The 18,737-nt window shown below is 35.2% G+C and overlaps 3 protein-coding genes across 4 annotated transcripts; 2 read left to right on the forward strand and 1 right to left on the reverse strand.

Moving 5' to 3' along the window:
* Positions 1-1,541: 1,541 nt before the first annotated feature.
* LOC116144288 (dof zinc finger protein DOF2.5-like) lies at positions 1,542-3,546 on the reverse strand. Of its 2 annotated transcripts, none has more exons than XM_031429760.1 (2): positions 3,445-3,546; positions 1,542-2,828 (listed from the first exon to the last, which is right to left on the reverse strand). In XM_031429760.1, the coding sequence occupies exon 2, from the start codon at positions 2,796-2,798 to the stop codon at positions 1,980-1,982; it is 819 nt and encodes a 272-aa protein (XP_031285620.1). In that variant the 5' UTR covers positions 2,799-2,828; positions 3,445-3,546; the 3' UTR covers positions 1,542-1,979. The 2 variants fall into 2 exon arrangements, with proteins under 2 accessions (XP_031285620.1, XP_031285619.1); XM_031429759.1 differs by having other exon boundaries at positions 3,342-3,500.
* Positions 3,547-8,077: 4,531 nt separating this feature from the next.
* LOC116144173 lies at positions 8,078-12,078 on the forward strand. Its single transcript, XM_031429630.1, has 7 exons — positions 8,078-9,244; positions 9,315-9,405; positions 9,546-9,703; positions 9,798-9,849; positions 10,335-10,414; positions 10,523-10,616; positions 10,994-12,078. Exons 1-7 carry the CDS (start codon positions 8,078-8,080, stop codon positions 11,596-11,598), a joined length of 2,247 nt encoding a protein of 748 aa, XP_031285490.1. The 3' UTR covers positions 11,599-12,078.
* Positions 12,079-16,279: 4,201 nt separating this feature from the next.
* LOC116144221 (transcription factor MYB8-like) lies at positions 16,280-18,080 on the forward strand. Its single transcript, XM_031429670.1, has 2 exons — positions 16,280-16,643; positions 17,236-18,080. The coding sequence occupies exons 1-2, from the start codon at positions 16,511-16,513 to the stop codon at positions 17,952-17,954; spliced, it is 852 nt and encodes a 283-aa protein (XP_031285530.1). The 5' UTR covers positions 16,280-16,510; the 3' UTR covers positions 17,955-18,080.
* The last annotated feature ends 657 nt before the right edge of the window (positions 18,081-18,737 follow it).

Consider the following 18,737-nt stretch of genomic DNA (forward strand, 5'->3'; position numbering starts at 1 on the left):
CTATATTGACAAAGCTTATTACAGTGTTTATATATATATATATNACGTTTATCTTTTCTTCAACAGGTACTTGATAGCATCACACACGACTGACTACCAACATCCAATGCTCTTTTTTAACACTCTTGCAGTGATTGTGCTTGTTATTGCCAAGTTCCCTAATATGCACAAGGTTCGGATTTTTGGAATCAATGCCGATAAGTGAGTTGGTACTGGTAGCTCGATAAAGATAGAGGTTTACCTGCTTAAAAGCCACTGATCCTTGTGTTCTGCACAAAGGTTACATCACTGTATAGAAGGCAGAACTGGGATATGATGATATTTGATTATGTAATGTTTTTGTGCTATGACAAGCTGTCTTTTAGACAATGAATGAAGGAATAATAAGTGTATCTGAGTTAATCCTGTACAGTAGATAATTTTTGTTTGTGGATTATCATTTAATACAGTGCTGTTATCCGCTTATCACATATTTTCAGTGTGCTGTTATTTCGTGGTTCTCATACCAAACGTCTTTCTGTCTTTGTCTAATGATGAAAACAAATTCAAAGTCAGGACCGCCCAGCTGTGACACGTAATTTTTATTAAATTTTAGACACTCTTTCCGTGTTATTCAGTAATGGAATGGAAATAGATCTTGTACATATAAAGACTAAAGTATTTGTTGGTTAAAATATGGTGATAGTCAGAGAGAGAGAGGTGTGGAAAAAGAAGAGTGATTGTCAGAGATGGTTCCTTTGGCATCAACTTTATTTATGGCCAGCAAAGGGAGCGCTTTTTCTACCTTCCAAGTTGAGTGAGCTGCCGAAATAGGGATGGCAAATCTTTATAGAAATCTTAAAGGTCCAGTTATGGTTGGACACGACGACAAATTGAGTCAGCCTAATACCTAGGATGATACAGCCTAATACGATGAAGATTGAGACATCTAGGGTGGTGAAAGTGAAGCTTCTTTGCAACTTGTTTAAGTTAAATAAAATAGCAATATTGTAATGAAGGGGATTGACTTGGTGAGAGAAATTAATTATGGCACGCTTACCCATGGGAATGTTTAGAGGTCCCTACTAAGACTAAAGATGGATGGATTAGTCATGTTTTTCTCATCTTTCCATACAAAAGCAATTTAAATAACATGAAGTCATGATTATGAAAAATGGGATTGGATTAGGGTTGCTAGAAACACGATCGGCTGTCAGGTCAGGTCAGCGCTTTTTAGTTGGGGCAGGTAACTAGTTTTTTAAGCACAATTTGCTTCGTTTTCAAATTAGACTGAATAGGTAACGGTTTTCATTTGAACTCTGTCAAATACTGGGCCCAAATTATATCATGTGTTCACATAAAGATCCGGCCCAGATGATGTCTTGTTGACTGGTTCTTTTTCTTCTACTTTGTTTCATCCATGGAGTGTTTTCATGGTTGGAAGAATATCATTAAATGGTTGCATGAGTTGTCAGAACTGAAACTGTAGTAGACCTAGTTTTATGTGTATATGAGAGATAGAGAGAAAGATGGAATATTGACAATAAATTAATTAGTAATTACTTTGTGCTATGATTGTAACTGTAACGTAACTAATTAAGCAAATATTTTTTGTTACAGACTCCCATATCAATTGTTCACTTCATAGCTAAGAAAACCCATACAACACTTAAGATTGCCTATAGTTCAGAAACTTTTGATAGAAGAATAAATGAATACTGGCCATGTTGCCCTCAGAAAAACCAGGCGTTATATTCACCTCTTCTTCTATCTTCATTTTCCACAACACTAAGTATCCATAAAGAAACCACCATTGAAGCCAACCCTAAATAAGCTTCATTGTTCAAATGGTAAAAAGAAGACTATGAAACAAATAAAAGTAGAAATCCCATATGTATCTTCCTGTTAGTGCTTCTGAACAACTTTAAACAACCATACCATGTGAAAATTAAGGAGAAGAAGATCAAAAGAAAGGCAATATCTTTGTCTTCTTAATTTCTTTACCACTGTCCTCCACCTAACATCCCGTTCCAATATCCAGTCGAACCGCCTTGTCCTTTATTCTGATCAACTTCAGTTGTGCTCGAAAGTTGTTTCAACTCACCAAAAGGAAAGAAGTTGAGCCTCCCACCATTATTCTCTTGAACCCCATGGACACTTCCGTACCTATTTCCAAGCCCATCAATAGAAAAACTAAGTGTTGGTTTGATATCTTGCAAAGCAAACCCAGATGAAAATAGCGTATTTGAATCGGCTGGCATGGGTGTTGGGATAAAAGAATCTAGACCCCTTGAAGCAATTCCAGTCCTGAGCAGGTCTAGAGCTGAAAGAGAAGACGAAGTACCGTAGGAAGAAGATAAAGACGAGTTATGCTGCTGAGTGTTGTTGGCGTTGTTGTTGTTTTCAGTTTTGGGTACTTCAACATATTGAGACATATCATGAGTCTCATGCATAACTTGGAAAGCCAGATTAAGATCTTGACCTTTATGAGTCTTAGGGTTTTGAGAATTAGAAAAGTGAGAAAGGTTTGGGGGGTTTAGATCTGGGAGCTTGCTTGAAACCGATGATGATGAAGAAGATGTTGAGGAAGATATAGATCTCTTATTTTTTCTTGAACCTCCTCCAACAGGAACATTTCTTAGAGAACCTCCTTCAGTCCAGTACCTTCTGCAAGTCTTGCAGAAATATCTTGGTTGAGTGAGACTGTAATTGTTGTAGTAACAAAACTTTGTATTTGTTGAGTTACATCTTGGACAATTCAATTGCTCTTGAGGTCTTGCCTTTCGCTCTAACATAGGCTTAGAAACTATCTCCTCCATGGGCTTTGCCAATCCGATCTCTGGAAAATTCTAGACAGACAAAAAGATACACCATAGTTTTCAATAACAAAACAAAAAGATGATCAGAAAATAGAAATCAAGCTACAGCGGATAAGATTATTAAGAAAGAGAAAACAAACAAATAAAAACACATAAGGCTTTTTCCGACTTAAAAATTATATGGAAAAAGAAAAGACACAAGGAGAAAAAATACATATAACAACCAAAAAAAAAAAAAAAAACAGTTGCTTTTCCATTCCTTTATCTTTGTTGCTTAAACAAATTAAAAGGTGAAGAAAGAAAAAGTGCTGTGCTTTCACGTTTAAAATTAAATTTTATTTTTCAGAAAAGATCATCATCAGATGAAATGGGATTCATTTGCAACCTATAAATAAGAAATTATTTTATAGCGAACTACAAAATTAAAGAAGAAATTAATTAATAGAGCATGAATTCCCTCAAATAGCTAACAGAACTTCATCCTAAACCTAAAAAAGAAAGAATGAAAAAAATGAAATCATCAGGATAACAAGATCTACTCACCTGCGGCCATTTAGCAGCATCCATAAATTCAGAAGATCAAGAAAAGTGAATGAAAAAGGAAGTGATGACTTCAGAAAGAAAGAAAGAAAGAAAGAGAATTCACCTCTTTTGTCTGCAGCTGCTGGTAGTGCAAGAAAGAATGTTTTAGATTGTTGGTATGCTATTGCTTTAGCACACTTTATGAACTATAAAAGAGAGAAAGAGGTGTTTGTTTTGACTACTCGTAATATATTATTATTAATGTTGGTGTTATTTTCTGTAGAGAATTTTTGTCTGATTATATTTTTAATATTATAATTAAAAAAATTGATTGTGGGTGTGATATGAGTGTAACTGTGGTGGGTTTCTCTTTATTGACCTGATAATGCATGGTGTTAATTAAAGTCTTTAATTATATTCTTGTTTATCTTTTGTCACTAATCACTATCCTTTTCAGTGTCTCTCTACATGGGCAGGAGTTGGGATTTGTTCGGACTTTGGACAATCCTGAACATTAAGATTTTATTCCTCTTACCATATTCTGTGCTCATGTTTCTCAAATACCAAAGTGCCTTCCCTTCCTTGCCCCTAAAGGAATCCTCCATCGTCCAGCAAAGTAGATTGCTGGACGGAATGGAATATATGTTCTTGTTGTACGTAATTCTATAATTATAAAGAGTAAAGTAAAAACTGGTATGGTATTGGTATATATTGTTTCTGTTTTGGGAATTCAAAAATGCAATATTTTGGTTTTAAAAAAGAAAAGTGACGAGTTGTTGGGTGTACTTAATTTGACGCAATTAGGAAAGTTCACGGAGAGTGTAGAGCCGAGCCGACAAAAGCAATTTATGGTGGGACCCAATTAATGCGCGGTAGGATTGAAGAGAAAATTCATTCTGCTTTTTCTCTTGATGTTGACACTCCACACCAAACCCTTCCCTTTCCTTTCCTTTCCTTTTGAATTTAATCAGCTCTCTTACCACTTAAATATAAATACCATTACAAAAACTAAAATGTACGTGGCCAACTCTTGTGTTTTCTTGTCTGAAAACAAAATCATTATACTCCTTCAATTACTTTTAAAAGTATTCTTTAATCATGATTTAAAATCAACCTTTTTCCTGTCTCCTGGAAAAACATATTCTTTCCAACAAATCATCACTCATCAAATCACTTTCTATCAAAATACGATATGATCATTGGCTTATGGTAAAGCACATATAGATAATGCTTCGTGGGCAAAATTATTCTCTTTAACAGTGATGGGCTGGCTAATTTGAACGTGAATAACATGGATCTAGATTCCAGTTTTCTCTGGTGCTCTACACCTCACCCTCCATCTTCATCTTCTACACCTACAAATTTATACACATATGTCTTTTTGTTCCTGCCTGGCAACTTCCATTCCTCTGATCTCTTCGATGTACGTGGCTCCATTCCTTAAAACTATTTGCTGCAATTTTATCCATAATGCATTGTCGAGGGCCCAATTTAAACTAATTGACCACTAATTAAGGAAAGGTTTGGTGGGTTCTCGACATCTCATCCCAGCACCATCAAATTCTACTGGATTTCAATTATGAAACTCATTCATAAATTATTAAATTAATTCCCTTCACAAAATAGAATAATATTCTCCATCTTTTTCACTCTTATTCTAACAATTACTTTCCCTCCCATTAACATGTTGGAGGTCAATAATTATCAGAAGAATATATATTTGGTGCTCTTATCGATGTTCATATTAATTAAGGAATGAGATAAACCAAATAACAGAAAAAACAAAAGTAACCCTTTCATGTATGTAAGAAAAAATATCCCTTATACAATATCTTGCGTCTTCATGACAAACTGACAACAGTGAACTTTTTGATGATATCAGCCTATTATAACAGTACATGTCACTAGTTTTCATTTTCTACTTTTTTTTTGGTTGTAATATATAACAGTTATGTGTGAGAATAATTGAATAAATACATAAGACAAAACAAACAATGGTCACCCCGTCTCTTATGATCTTCTTCGTTGAAAATTAGTGCTTTCAGTCTCTCTCTAGGAAGTTGCGATCATAAGAGTGGTCCAGGTACAAACTACTTAGAGCCCAACAAAGTTACATAAGGCCATGGGCTGATACCCATCCAATATATGGTCCAGTACCCAGCATTAGCATTTTTAAATCTTTAAGTAAATAAGTTGAAGCCATGACAATTAACAACTGGGATTCCAATTTTTAGTATTGGGGCTGAGCTAAGATAAATTTGCTTAGGTTCACTGAACAAAGCTCAAAAAGTGTTGATATTTTCTTCTTTCTCACTCAATGGCAAACAGATCATTATGTGGGTTTTGCTTAACTTCCTCCTCTCTCTCATATATGGTTTGGTGTCGATCAAATCAATGCTTCGTCCAATGTATAGTGTCAAAGTCGGTCAATTTAACTGCTGCCACGCAGCCAATGTGGCCGTGACGATGTATTGTGATAGGCTCTAGGCAGTGGTCTGTGGCCCGGTATGCCTTGGCGTTTCTTCATCACAATCTTGATGCTTTGTATGCTTCCAAATCTTGGTTTATTGGACCGCCACGCACATTAATGTCAATGTCTAAATAATACTTGTAATTTTGACGTGTGCAAGTTGCCAATTTAGTTATAAGGAAATATAGTCTTGTCTTAGTTATATTGTTGGGCAGGCATGTCTAAGTTACATGACTTCTTCAATCATGTCATCTTTGATCAAATTGTAGATAAAATAATTGGAGCACAAACAAAAAATATTGAAAGTGTGTAGCTACTTTTTTTGGTAGTGAACGTGCGTTGATGACACGAAGAGTGTAAATTAAATGAAACATTTCTTTTATCTTCATCTTCATTATCCTAATCCTAATGATGTCCCAGAAACGAAGCACAGGTAGGCCACAAACCATCTAAAGATAAACTTATTAATTTAAAGATAAAAACAAAGAGGGATATCTTGGTGACCATTGCCATTGCCCATTGGGCATTCAAAATTTTGCATAACCAATGAACTGAACGAATCCACCCTCTTAAAAGCACCAAAAGACCATTTACGAAATATTGTGATTATGGTTTGACCTGAAAGTAAGGGAGAAGAGAATCATGGCTTGTTTTATATTAAAAATGAGTGGATCAGTGAATATTCTTCCATGAATCCGTCATCAATGACGACATGCACAGCCAGTCATGCATTGCAAGAGCTAGGTTTAGTTTTGAAGAAGGGATATTTGTATTGCAATTTGCAAAGTTAGAGTAGATTCATCTCCTCAAATTAAGTATCCAGCTAATACTTCATCAAAAACAATACAATAATATATAAGAGCTTTGAAGTTTGCCTGATCGTTTGGTCATCCATCAATCACCGTCAATCATACTCGATCTTCAGAATTAATGTGTCAAAAACATGATATAATTAATATAAATACACCAAGTCAGCCACGAGGAGAAACTAATGTGGTAATTGTGAAGAACACGTTATCAGTCGGTGTTCATGTTTTGATAGATGGTCATGTAATATTTGCAGTTGATAATGCCTTCAACGTAAAGGTTTGTTCGGTCTCTGAACACTTGTTTATGTAACCCGAATTGCGGGTGAGTTGTTGCTTCAACAGCAGACAATTCATGCAAATATTCCTACATTACGCAATTCTGGTTCTTTATTTGAGATGTTATAGTCAAAATTTTGTGCTTCTTTAATTATATATTGTACTTAATTATTAAGTTATAAGAGAATGCCTTATCTTATCCATCTTTACCTACTATCCTCTATTTATTTCATGCCCAACATTTCCTTTTTCCTTTTTTATCAGTATGATGAATGCATTAGAAATGATCAAATTTTAAACATTGTGGTAAGGTCAAGGTGAACGAAAACACAGTAATTTAGGTTAACCTATATATTATTCTAATGAAAAAAGCTTAATAAGAGCATTAATTAATCAACCAAGGTGGCACGTGAGTATAAGGAGTTGACAAAGGATAACCGCGTGCTTCTTCAGAGCATCACTCACCAACACAATACAATACTGAATACACATCCATTGTTTAAGATTCTCCATGACCCTAATTTCAAATTACAAATGGTTCCTAATAAAATAAATCCTTTTTGATAAACTAACCGTACAAAGTACAAAAACACAGGCCTTAGCCGCCCTATCACTAGCCGTCCATATTGATTATTCAACTCCCTGGCCTTCCAATTTCCAACTACGTCTAGACTCTAGAGCTACAAGAGCCAACAAGTCCAAGATATGGAAGAAATATAAAATGAAAAAATAAGACCGAGGTGTGAATCCAATAATCCCCATGAATAGATGACGAAGGATTGTTTTGTTTGACGGAGTTCTTATCAAAAACCTTAGGTGCCCAAACTCTACACTACACACTTCAAAATCACTTTCTTGTTTGTTTCGCTTCTATTTTATATTTTCTCTATTGAGGGGGAATTATTACTTATTACTTGTTTATTATTGTCTTATAAAATTTTCTCCGCCAATGCTCTGTTTAATATGCACTCATCTGTCTGGATGGAGTATTGTTAGTTTTTAGATTTGGGTTTTACTTTAACACTGCTATTTCTTTCTTATTATCATGTTTTGGTGCGTTTGTTTGGGGTCTGTGTTTTTGGTTCGTTTTTTACGGTGGAGTGACCATGAGCATTTGTAGGCATTAGTATTTATCTGTTTCATATTTTTAGGAAATAGGCTTACTGAGATATGAAATGTTTTGGAATCGGTGAGTGTCAATAATGGGGAGCTTGTGTGAAGAAGATGATCAATACTTTGACACCCGTGAGGACATGTCCTCTGTATCTGATTCGGGCTCCGATAGTCCGGAACATATGGATTCTGATTTCGGGGTCGTTAATACCTTGCCCAGTAGTTTTGGATATGAAATTTGGATTAAGAATCCGAATAGTATTCATGAACGGCGTGATAAATTTCTAAAATGGATGGCATTATGTGTAGATCAAACTGTGAGGGACACTCCTGGAAATGGTATAACTTCTTGTGACGAAGTTGAAGTGGAGATTGATAGACTTACTAAGAATAGTGAGGCAGTACTAGGATCATCCAGTTTTGATGATGGATTGTCGTCGAGTCAGTCTTCATTATCTCACTGGTCGAGTGATGCGAGGGAATTGTATGATGGGACAACAGAAGAGAATTGTGTATGTCGAATTAGGAATTTGGATGATGGGACTGAGTTCATTGTGGATGAACTTGGGCAGGATGGTATGCTGGGGAGACTTCGTGAAGTGGGTTCAAACCGTTTACTTACTGTGGAGGAGTTTGAGAGGAGTCTTGGTTTAACCCCCTTGGTTCAGCAAGTGATGCAGAGAGATGCTGGAGATGGGGGCATTTTGGGAGCAGCAAGAAAGCAGGTGAAGAAGCGGTGGTTGAGGAGACTAGGTTCTGTAGCCTGCATTGTGGATGGTGGAATGATAGCCAATGATTCCTACTCAATTACCAGGGCAAGGACTCAAAAAGTTAGGGTTCGATCTCACAGAAAGGGAACAAAGGAATTATCAGCTCTCTATATGGGACAAGATGTACAGGCCCATGAGGGTTCGATCTTAACAATGAAATTTAGTCCCAATGGTCAATACCTAGCGAGTGCTGGTGAAGATGGAATAGTACGTGTGTGGCAAGTGGTGGAGTCAGAGAGATCAGAGGATTTTGAAGCTGCTGATTGCGATCCTTCATGTGTGTACTTCACCACGAATAACCCTTCTGAACTTGTTCCTGTTTGCATGGATAAAGAGAATAAGGGTAAATTGAAGGGTGTACGGAAAACATCAGACTCAGCTTGTGTCATTTTTCCTCAGAAAGTTTTTCAAATATTGGAAAGACCAATCCATGAGTTCCTTGGACATTGTGGTGAGGTCTTAGATCTCTCATGGTCAAGGAATAAGGTTAGTGAAGGCTCAAAAGTAATTCACTTTGAAATATATTTGGGTATCTAATTACCTGTACTCTGTGCAGTATCTCTTGTCATCCTCTGTTGATAAAACTGTTCTTTTGTGGCAATTGGGATGCGACCAATGCCTCAAAGTCTTTTCCCACAATAATTATGGTATGTACTTCTCTGCTTGTTGGAGTTTCTTTGTAATGTATATCTGGTGTAAAAACATCAGTTATTGTTGACTGATAGCTCGGGCCATTTTTTATTTTTATCCCTTTTTTGATTTAATTTTGTGCTACTGTGTGATACAGTCACATGTGTTCAGTTTAATCCTGTGGATGATAATTACTTCATTAGCAGTTCCATAGATGGGAAGGTACGTATCTGGGCAATTCCTGTTTGCCAGGTTGTTGACTGGATTGACATCACTGAAATAGTCACGGCTCTTTGTTTTCGTCCTGATGGAAAGGTATGGTGAACTTTTTCCTTCATTATATTCTTAGAATGATAGCTTAATGTTTTCGATTATAATGGTTTTCAGTACACAATCTCCTTTCATGCAGGGTGTAGTTGTTGGCTCCATGACTGGGAATTGTCGATTTTATGATGCGTCAGGTAAATGTTTATTAATTATTACCAGACCTGTTCTCCTAAAACTATTTTGTGCTTAATTTTGAGTAATTTAATTGTGTTTGTGAAGTGAAAATATATTTAAACCTGATTATGGAACCTCCAGCCTTTGCCAAAGTTGTTTGTCGGTTATATGGGCCTTTTCAAAGAAGAGGATAAAGGCTTCATAATCCATGTGATTCCTATATCCAACTTGTGCTGAATAGACTTTGGAACTGCTTCTGCTGTATGGAACCTTTTGATTCATTTTTGAATTTCAATCTTAGTGGATTGGCTGGATTTTTATTGTTTTATACCTGGAGCTGTGATTTTGTAACCTTGTTGTAATATAGTTGGAAGTTATTTTCATCCAAACTTTATTCCATTGTCACTCATGATGGATGCATATTTGAAAGTTGATACGTTATATCATATCATGATGCAGGGGGTTGCTTTGGTGAACACTAACTGGTCTGTTTTGCAAGGATCAGATAATCGCCTACAACTGTATGCTCAAGTATGCTTACAAAGTAAGAAGAAATCTCCATTAAAGAGGATAACTGGCTTGCAGGTGATCTTTCTTGTCTGTTTCGTCTTATGGCATATGTGATGTGCATGTTCTCAAGCTTTTCATATTATGTGTTGAATATTTTACAAATTGATGATATCCTCGCTGCAGTTTTCTCCTGGTGACTCAACTAAAATGATGGTCACTTTTGCTGATTCACAAGTCCGAATTCTTCAAGGTGTAGATACAATCTACAAATTTCGAGGTTGGTGATTGTTTGCTTATTTGAATGTCACTTGGTCAGGTATTGTTCACTAAGTAGCTATTGTGTAAATATAGTAAGTTGTCTGTTTGTTAGCTTACAGGCTCTGCTTAAAATGTTCATAGCCTTGGGTGGCAATGCTTCGATGATTTTTTTTGGGGGGTAAACCTTGGTTGTATGAGGGTTTTTTTTCTTTCTTCTTTTGCTGCAATGATTTGATACAATGTGCATTCGTATTGCAAAATAGACGACCTTGTTACCTATGTATTTTTCTGGTTTTTGGACCATTATTGTGTTATTCAACTTCTTATCCCTAGGTAGCTCTTGCATCTCCTCTTAGAGTTCTTTCCTCCCATTTTTTTTTTTTTTTTTTTTTTCAGGCCTGCATAACTCCTGGAGTCAGATATCAGCATCATTCACCTCAGATGGGAGGCATGTTGTCTCAGCAAGTGATGACTCTAATGTCTACATGTGGAATTATGTTAGTCATGATGGGCCTGTGCCCCAAACTAGGAAAAATTGGTCATGTGAACGTTTTTTCTCAAATAATGTGTCTGTTGCCATTCCCTGGTGTGGGATGACATGTGGGAACTCTATCTTTTCAAGCATATCAGGAGCAGCCACATCCTTTGGAGTTCCAGATAACTTCTGGGGATGCAGTGAGAGAAGGTCACAGCAATCTGAGTTGGGTGAGAGTTCTCAATGCAAATTACCATTCTCTTCTCCTGAACATTTTCCACTGAACCATGGAATATTTTCGAAGTCTTTGCCCAAGGGGTCTGCGACATGGCCTGAGGAGAAGCTTCTCCCTCCAAGCTCAATGGTTTTATCGTCTGCAATGCCTAAATCCCAGTACAAGTTTCTCAATACATCTTTACAAAGCACACATGGTTCTCCCCATGCATGGGGCCTGGTTATTGTAACTGCTGGTTGGGATGGACGGATCAGATTCTTCCAGAATTATGGATTACCAATTCGCCTGTAGACTTATCTAGGCTGACATTTTTTTTGGTGAAATGTGGGATCAGCTCATACAATATGCAGCCTTGTCAATCCAGAAATGGTGCCCAAAGGACTTAACTTCGACTACTTTTTTCACTCGTAAACTGGATTTCAGCTGCAATCCCCAGCCAGAGTAAGTCCTGGATGGAATAGGTAAACATATGAATGAGCTTTATGTATACCATGTTAAAGGCAATCCTGGTTCTTCGGCAAGAGTTTAATGGACACTTATAGGAGCGTTACAATAGAATAAAATGTTGTTCATTGGCGGTGTAGTTAGGCTCGTGTTAACAAGTGGATATAATATGGGTGGTTTAAATGTAATTATACCATTCTTTGATTTGTTTATGTAGAAATAGTCCCATCTGCCTGTCTCAACAGAAGTAAAGGATCATGTCCCATCTGACTTTTGATGGGGATTGATTCAAAAATGGAGATGCTTTGGGGGATGATATATTAGAAAACGAAAATGCATGAGGAGAGAGAAGGAAAGGAAGTAGTAGTGGGGTTGTTTTCCTCATTATATGTTAGTTGGGTCATGGGTGGTTGAATGTTCGATGTCTAGTGGTGCACAGGCTAGTTTTGGGCCATTTGTTGGGGCTCTTATATTATTGGAGTCATTTGTGTCGACGGTTCAGGTGTAGTCACAAAGTATTGTAATTAGTTAATTTGGAAGTTAGAATTATAATTTAATCATTCTATGTGTAATATATAATATATTTACTTTTTCAATTAAATTAAATATGTTCTATATCATAAATGCAGGCATACGTTAAAGTTTTTGAAATGCTACAAGGCCTCATCATGCGATGATCAAATTACAGTAAAAACTCATTATAACCATAATGGTGGGATTAATTAATTTTATTACTATAAAAATATTATAACTTAATAGAGATGTAGTTACAAAAACTATTATTTTTATTTCTTATTTTATAAGTCATGTTTTAGTAATATAGTATTAGGATTTCAATTCATATTTTAGTATTATTAGGATTTCAATTTAGCACTTCAATTATCTACTTTGAAATGGATAGAAGATCGTGTTTTAGAACCAGTAAAGATAAGTGTCATTGATAAAACTGTAAATACAGTTGAAGTCTGGTCAATTAATGTGAAATCACAGACAATTATCAATGGTTTTAAGCACTGCAAAATTAAGACCCCCGAACCTGATGTCGATGAATTGCAAGTTACAAATGAAGTGGATGAGAAGAATAAAATAGTCATTGCAGAATTGAGTGATCAGATTCGGCAACTTTACTATACAAATCAAATGGATATTAATTTCTTCCTCGACCATTCAAATGAGCAACAAATCGTGTATTTTAACTGAAGAAGAAACTATTGCTGCAATTAGACAAGAAGAAAAAGGAAATAACCCTAAGGATGATAGTATGAAAATACAAAAAGTTTCATGCCATAAGACTTTAAACATGTTTGAGAAGCTAAAAATATTTTGGTTTTAACAAGAATGTATCCATGCTATCGAATTATTACCTACTCACAAGTTAAAATATGTGATAACAACTATAAAGTATAAATCATTGTCCCAAACAACTTTAAATAAATATTTTATTTCATCTTAAACCTTTAATGTAATATAATTTTATTTTATTTTTGTAATATACATATAATTATTATTATATAGAGACGACTTTCTTTAATGTAGAAATTAGAAAAATTATAACTTATTATAATGTAAAATTTATTCTAAACAATTAATTAATTTTGGCCATCCATTTTTATTCTTATTCTTCTACTTTTGTGTGGGGATAATCGAAAGGGACTTTGCAAAGAGGCTAAGCCGTTGAAAGTTTAATTAGTTGGAATGTCAATGTCAAGGCATTTGTTTTCTTATGCACGACTTAATGAATAATGACCCTCGCTAAATGTCCATATCTGTAATAGAATCAAGTCTTCCAAGTTTTTAAATCTTCACCTATCAGTAATTATTTAATTTTGGGATTCTTGCTTGGTTATTTAATTAACTTCCATTTGATCAATCACTATGCATGTGGAAAGAAAATGGGGGTATGGTTTTTAAATTTGAAATGAGTTTATACATTAATTTATTTTCATTTCGATTTCCGTGCAGAGATATTGGTAAGGTCAAAGATTAGGTCTACTAATTGACATGATGGGATGTTGGTTAGTAGACTATGAGCTTCTTTTGATTTTGAAGAATTAGATATAGAAATTTTATGTAAAGACATTTCCGTAAAATAATGCTGTATTTAATAATTGAGTTATAAAGGGTTTAACGAGTTACAATAGTGCGACTTTGTTATTATTATTTTGGATAATATTTTATTTATAATTTAATATTATAAATTTTTTCTTATAATCTTAAAGTGATAACTCATAATTGATCAATCTATAAATATGTCATTATGAGTTTTACTACAGTTTGAACACGTGAGTGAATACTTCCCCCTTGGCCTTTATGGTGGGCATTAGATATCGACAAAGGCTGCAGTGGTAGGTCTCCATCTCTCTCTCAAGGACAGGTTGGCTTTGAAAGTCCAAGACTCAAAAATTAAGTTAAAGTGGCTGAAAATTCAAATACAGTAAAGGAGAGTAGACAATCTACTAGCTATTACGTTTTTTACCAAATGATGCAACATATAAATGCTTGCCCATTAGTTCACTCTTATAAATGAGATCATATTCACACAACATTAATTAATTTGCGGAAAGGATTGATGAAAAAGGAAGGCATATGTACGAGCATAATTAAGAACATTAATATTGTGAGCTGTATACATATTTCAGTCACTTCCCAAACAATAGATGCCTTTTGTTTTTCTTTTTTATACCAAATGGAAACCATACTTTACAAATTTGCAGGAGAGTTTCAATCTTAGAGTAAATTATAATGGTGGGTAGTGTTTATATGAATGCTATGTATTAATTAAGTAGTGAAAATGTTATATATATATATATAATTATGTATTGGATTAATTTTATGGTCCGGGGTTATAACAAACTACCCTCTGTAAGTAGTTAAAGTGAATGAATTAATGAGCTATATATAGAGAGAGGCTATTATGAAGCGTCTAAGTTATAACATTTAAGATCCTACACTCACTGTCGAGTCCAAACCACCGTTCCTTGCCTTGATGCTAAGCTCGGCATCCTCACTATCACCTTTCCCTCAGTGACTTCTGCCTTAATAGACAGGTAGAAGGAAGGTGTACGAACATAAGACGTTTATAAATTATAATGTCAGTGGCTGTGTTCCAGGCACTCATAAGTCACAAGTCACATTAAGTGAAAAGGGCTCTATATCCAAAGAGGTATAATGTAATATTGACGGCCGGTTGTGTTTTGACTGGTTTAAAAACCCTCCAAAATCAGTGTAGTGTATTTTTTAAGGGTTTATAAAATACCCCAAATCAAGGTGTTTTGACTGGTTTATAAATTTTATCTAAAAAAACCTCTTTTCACTCCTTTTGATACACATAAATCTCTTGCTGCTGCACACAAATCTCTTGCTGCTGCACACAAATCCCTTTGCAATCGCTAATTCACAAGAAAGGATTATGTTCAAAATCAACTTCAACATGATCCCTCTCCCCTATCATACTCGACTCGTCTACTCGCAAAGGAAATCCATCCAAAAACAGGCCATCTGTTGGAATCTGATCACTAGTCTTCAGTGACACAATGTCTCCAACTACGAGATCAAATATGGAGACACGTTGTTGGCGAGCGTCTCTAATAACTTCAACTTTGATATTTTTACTTATTTTTGATAGCTTATCAAATTGAGTTTCTTGTCTGTAGTTGCAGTTGCTGAGAGCTGACACAACAACAACTAGAAACACAGCTACAAATATACGTGTCAAAAGTAAAGAAAAAAATTAATTAAGCAAAAGAGAGAGTGTTTGCAGTGTTGATTAAGCAAAATTAAGAGCTTCATGGAGGACTTGGAGTAAAACAAATAATGTAGGCATTATCTATATTTATCAAAGTTAATTAAGTAAAAGAGAGAGTGTTTTAACTTTATGGGTATTTATGTAAATTTATTATTTAAAAAAACTGTTAAAATAAAAATAAACTCCCAAGCATAGGTTGGATGTTTTAAAAACCGCTACTAAAAACCCCTCGAAACCACTACGATGGTTTACTCTCGAACTCAAAACCGTTACGATGGTTTACCCTCGTAACCGCTACCATAAAACTCTCAAACAGACCTTAAATATAATCATAGGCTTCAGAGACTTGTACTTGTGGAGGAGTAGACTCTTGATAGAGATGTAGAATTATGTCAGATCTGACACGTATTAATTACCACTCCAGAACTATATGCACCAAGCACCATGGTTGAGTGTAGGAGAAATTATTTACTTTTCATTAACTCTACCATTACCATTCTTGTTTGTGGTGTGTTGTGGGCTATCATTTTGGAATTTATTAATAAAGAGATATGTTTGTTTTATTAGACATATTTTTTAGATTTAAAACTATTCAATTTATTAAAGACTAATTGTTCACTATATATTAAGGTATCTGCATGCAGTGGAATGGCAGATAGCAAGAAGAGTCGTTGAGATAAGTGTGCAGTTCATGAAAGTAAAGTAAAATGGTGGGAAGAACCATACAATTTGATAATATAAATAGCTTATGTTTTATGAATACGTATCATATCCCACTTTCCTTTAGAGATTTGCAGGCAAACTTGCCCTTCTTAATTATGAAGTCACCGTGGCGGTTATTTAGAAACTCTCCCTAAATATTGCAAGGAAAAGAATCTTATAAGTCCGATTATATGGTGACGGCCGCCATTGTCATTTCTTGTACTTGATAGAAGCATCAGTCACTGGATCCTATTCTTTGCTCGTCTAATCAATTCTTTCATTTTCTCTCTCCTGGGATATTCTATCAGAAAAATGGGAAGGGCTCCCTGTTGTTCTAAGGTTGGCTTGCATAGAGGTCCGTGGTCTCCAAGAGAAGACACTTTGCTTACCAAATACATCCAAGCACATGGTGAAGGCCACTGGAGATCTTTGCCTAAAAAAGCTGGTAATCTCATCACTACTACTCATTTTCTATTCCTTCTTGATTATTTGAGTCACATTTGGGTGGGAGATTCCTTTTTCTCGCTGATTTTTTCACTGTTGGGGCTTATATCAGGGGTGTTTGTCTAAGCTTATAAGCTAGTCAAACTAGTTTATAAGTTCTAAAATTAAGCTGAACTGTTTATTTATAATTTTTTTGAGCTTATTAGTTGAGCTTATAAGCCAAAAAAGATAAGTTGAGAGGGAGGTACTCTTTTTTTTTTTTTTGGCTTATAAGCACTCTGCTTATAAGCTAATTTGACCAAGTATATTATCACATTATCCTTATTTAATTTTAAAATTTCATAGTACACTCTTATTTAATATAGTATCATTTTTAGTCATTTTATAATAAAATGTACTTATAAGCCATATTTTACCAAACACTTCAACTACTTATCAATCACTTATAAGTACTTTAACCAAACACGTAACTGTTTAAAATTTCAAATGCTTATAAGCTAAAATTAGTTTATAAGTGCTTGTTACTTATAAGCTAATTTCCATAAGCTCAGACAAACACCCATTTAATATATGGATCTTTCTCGGGTGTGCAGGGCTTCTTAGGTGTGGAAAGAGTTGCAGATTAAGATGGATGAACTATCTAAGACCAGACATCAAGAGAGGGAACATAACTCCTGATGAGGAAGATCTTATTATCAGATTGCATGCGCTACTTGGAAATCGGTGGTCTCTCATTGCAGGAAGGCTTCCCGGTCGAACCGATAACGAGATAAAGAATTATTGGAACACTCATCTCAGCAAAAGACTTAGAAACCAAGGAACCGACCCAAACACCCATAGGAAATTATCAGATGACCCAGTTACTCAAGATGCAAGGAAGAGAAGAAATAGCAAGAACAGTAACCACAAAAAGAACCAGAATTATAAAAATAAGACCAAACCAACTGTGGAGCCACAAAAGCACAAGGTCCATCTCCCAAAGCCCATCAGAGTTACTTCTTTCGTATTACCAATAAATGAAAGTTTTAAGTTCAATAATTTATTCAGTACTGTTTCAAATGGCCATGGAGAATTCAGTACAGAAGTTCCTTGTTGCAGTTTCAAAGATAGTGATAATGGTCATGGAGCTGGATTTCTCGTGGGCGATCACGATGACGACATAGTCAACGGAAGTGATTTTGAGTACCAAATATCTCAGGTATTCACCGGTGAAAACACGTTAGAGAAGCTTTACGAAGAATATCTACAGATATTGAAGGATGAAGATGACCAAGTGCAGCTAGATTCCTTTGCGGAATCATTATTAATTTGAAAAAAAATAGAAAAAAAACTTTTAGTGAGCTTGTGCATGCTGATGTATCGGTTGGTGGAAGGAATTTAATTCTTCCATAGAAGTTTCAATCCTGTTAGCTTTTCACGTGCTTACCTTCTAGTTCCAGCCAACGTTTATGTATTTAATTAAAAAAAAAAAAAAAACATCATGATTGTTAATAGTGATAGTGTCATAGTGATTGTGATATGTCGTCGGTAATTTATATGGTTATGTTTTGCTTTCATGGTAAACTTTTTTTTTTTTAATGAATCAAAATCCAATAGTGTTTAATTGCTTGGCATAGAAACAGAGCAACATATGAAATATAATAATACTTTGGATTGACAAATTATTGTCTTTAGAACAATTTGTCTCATTCTAAAATAGTTTGTAATCTGAATTTATACATATAATCACTGGGGACCTGCTTATTCTTTTATCCAAGTGTCTTTGAAACAAGATCTAGAGAGTATACTTTTAAAATTTTAAATTAACACCACTATTTATAGAATAACGCTAAGGACACTGATTTTTTGCATCGAAATTTTTTACCGAACGACGTGACATCCAGTCAGACGTGAACACGTTAGACAGAAAACACATCTCCCGTGAATGGACTGCCGTCCAACAATCACGGACAACCGTCTATACTTTATGGATGACCGTTTATCACGAATGGATGAGCGTCCACAAAAATATCAATGGACTCCCCTCCATATTATATGGACGGGTGTCTATTTACTATGAACATGAATACCCGTCCAAAAAATTTTAAAACCAAAA

The sequence above is a fragment of the Pistacia vera genome, unplaced genomic scaffold, assembly GCF_008641045.1.
Source record: "Pistacia vera cultivar Batoury unplaced genomic scaffold, PisVer_v2 Contig44, whole genome shotgun sequence".
NCBI lineage: Eukaryota > Viridiplantae > Streptophyta > Magnoliopsida > Sapindales > Anacardiaceae > Pistacia > Pistacia vera.

Excerpts from the sequence above, each read along its gene's own strand:
- LOC116144288 (XM_031429759.1), bottom strand. The coding sequence starts at position 3,365 with ATGGATGCTGCTAAATGGCCGCAG. Across the intron at positions 2,829-3,341 it reads ATGCTGCTAAATGGCCGCAG|AATTTTCCAGAGATCGGATT; the intron begins GTGAGTAGATCT and ends TTGTCTGTCTAG.
- LOC116144173 (XM_031429630.1), top strand. The coding sequence starts at position 8,078 with ATGGGGAGCTTGTGTGAAGAAGATGATCAATACTTTGACACCCGTGAG. Across the intron at positions 9,704-9,797 it reads GTTTTCGTCCTGATGGAAAG|GGTGTAGTTGTTGGCTCCAT; the intron begins GTATGGTGAACT and ends CCTTTCATGCAG. Across the intron at positions 10,415-10,522 it reads AGAGGATAACTGGCTTGCAG|TTTTCTCCTGGTGACTCAAC; the intron begins GTGATCTTTCTT and ends TCCTCGCTGCAG.
- LOC116144221 (XM_031429670.1), top strand. The coding sequence starts at position 16,511 with ATGGGAAGGGCTCCCTGTTGTTCTAAGGTTGGCTTGCATAGAGGTCCG. Across the intron at positions 16,644-17,235 it reads ATCTTTGCCTAAAAAAGCTG|GGCTTCTTAGGTGTGGAAAG; the intron begins GTAATCTCATCA and ends TCGGGTGTGCAG.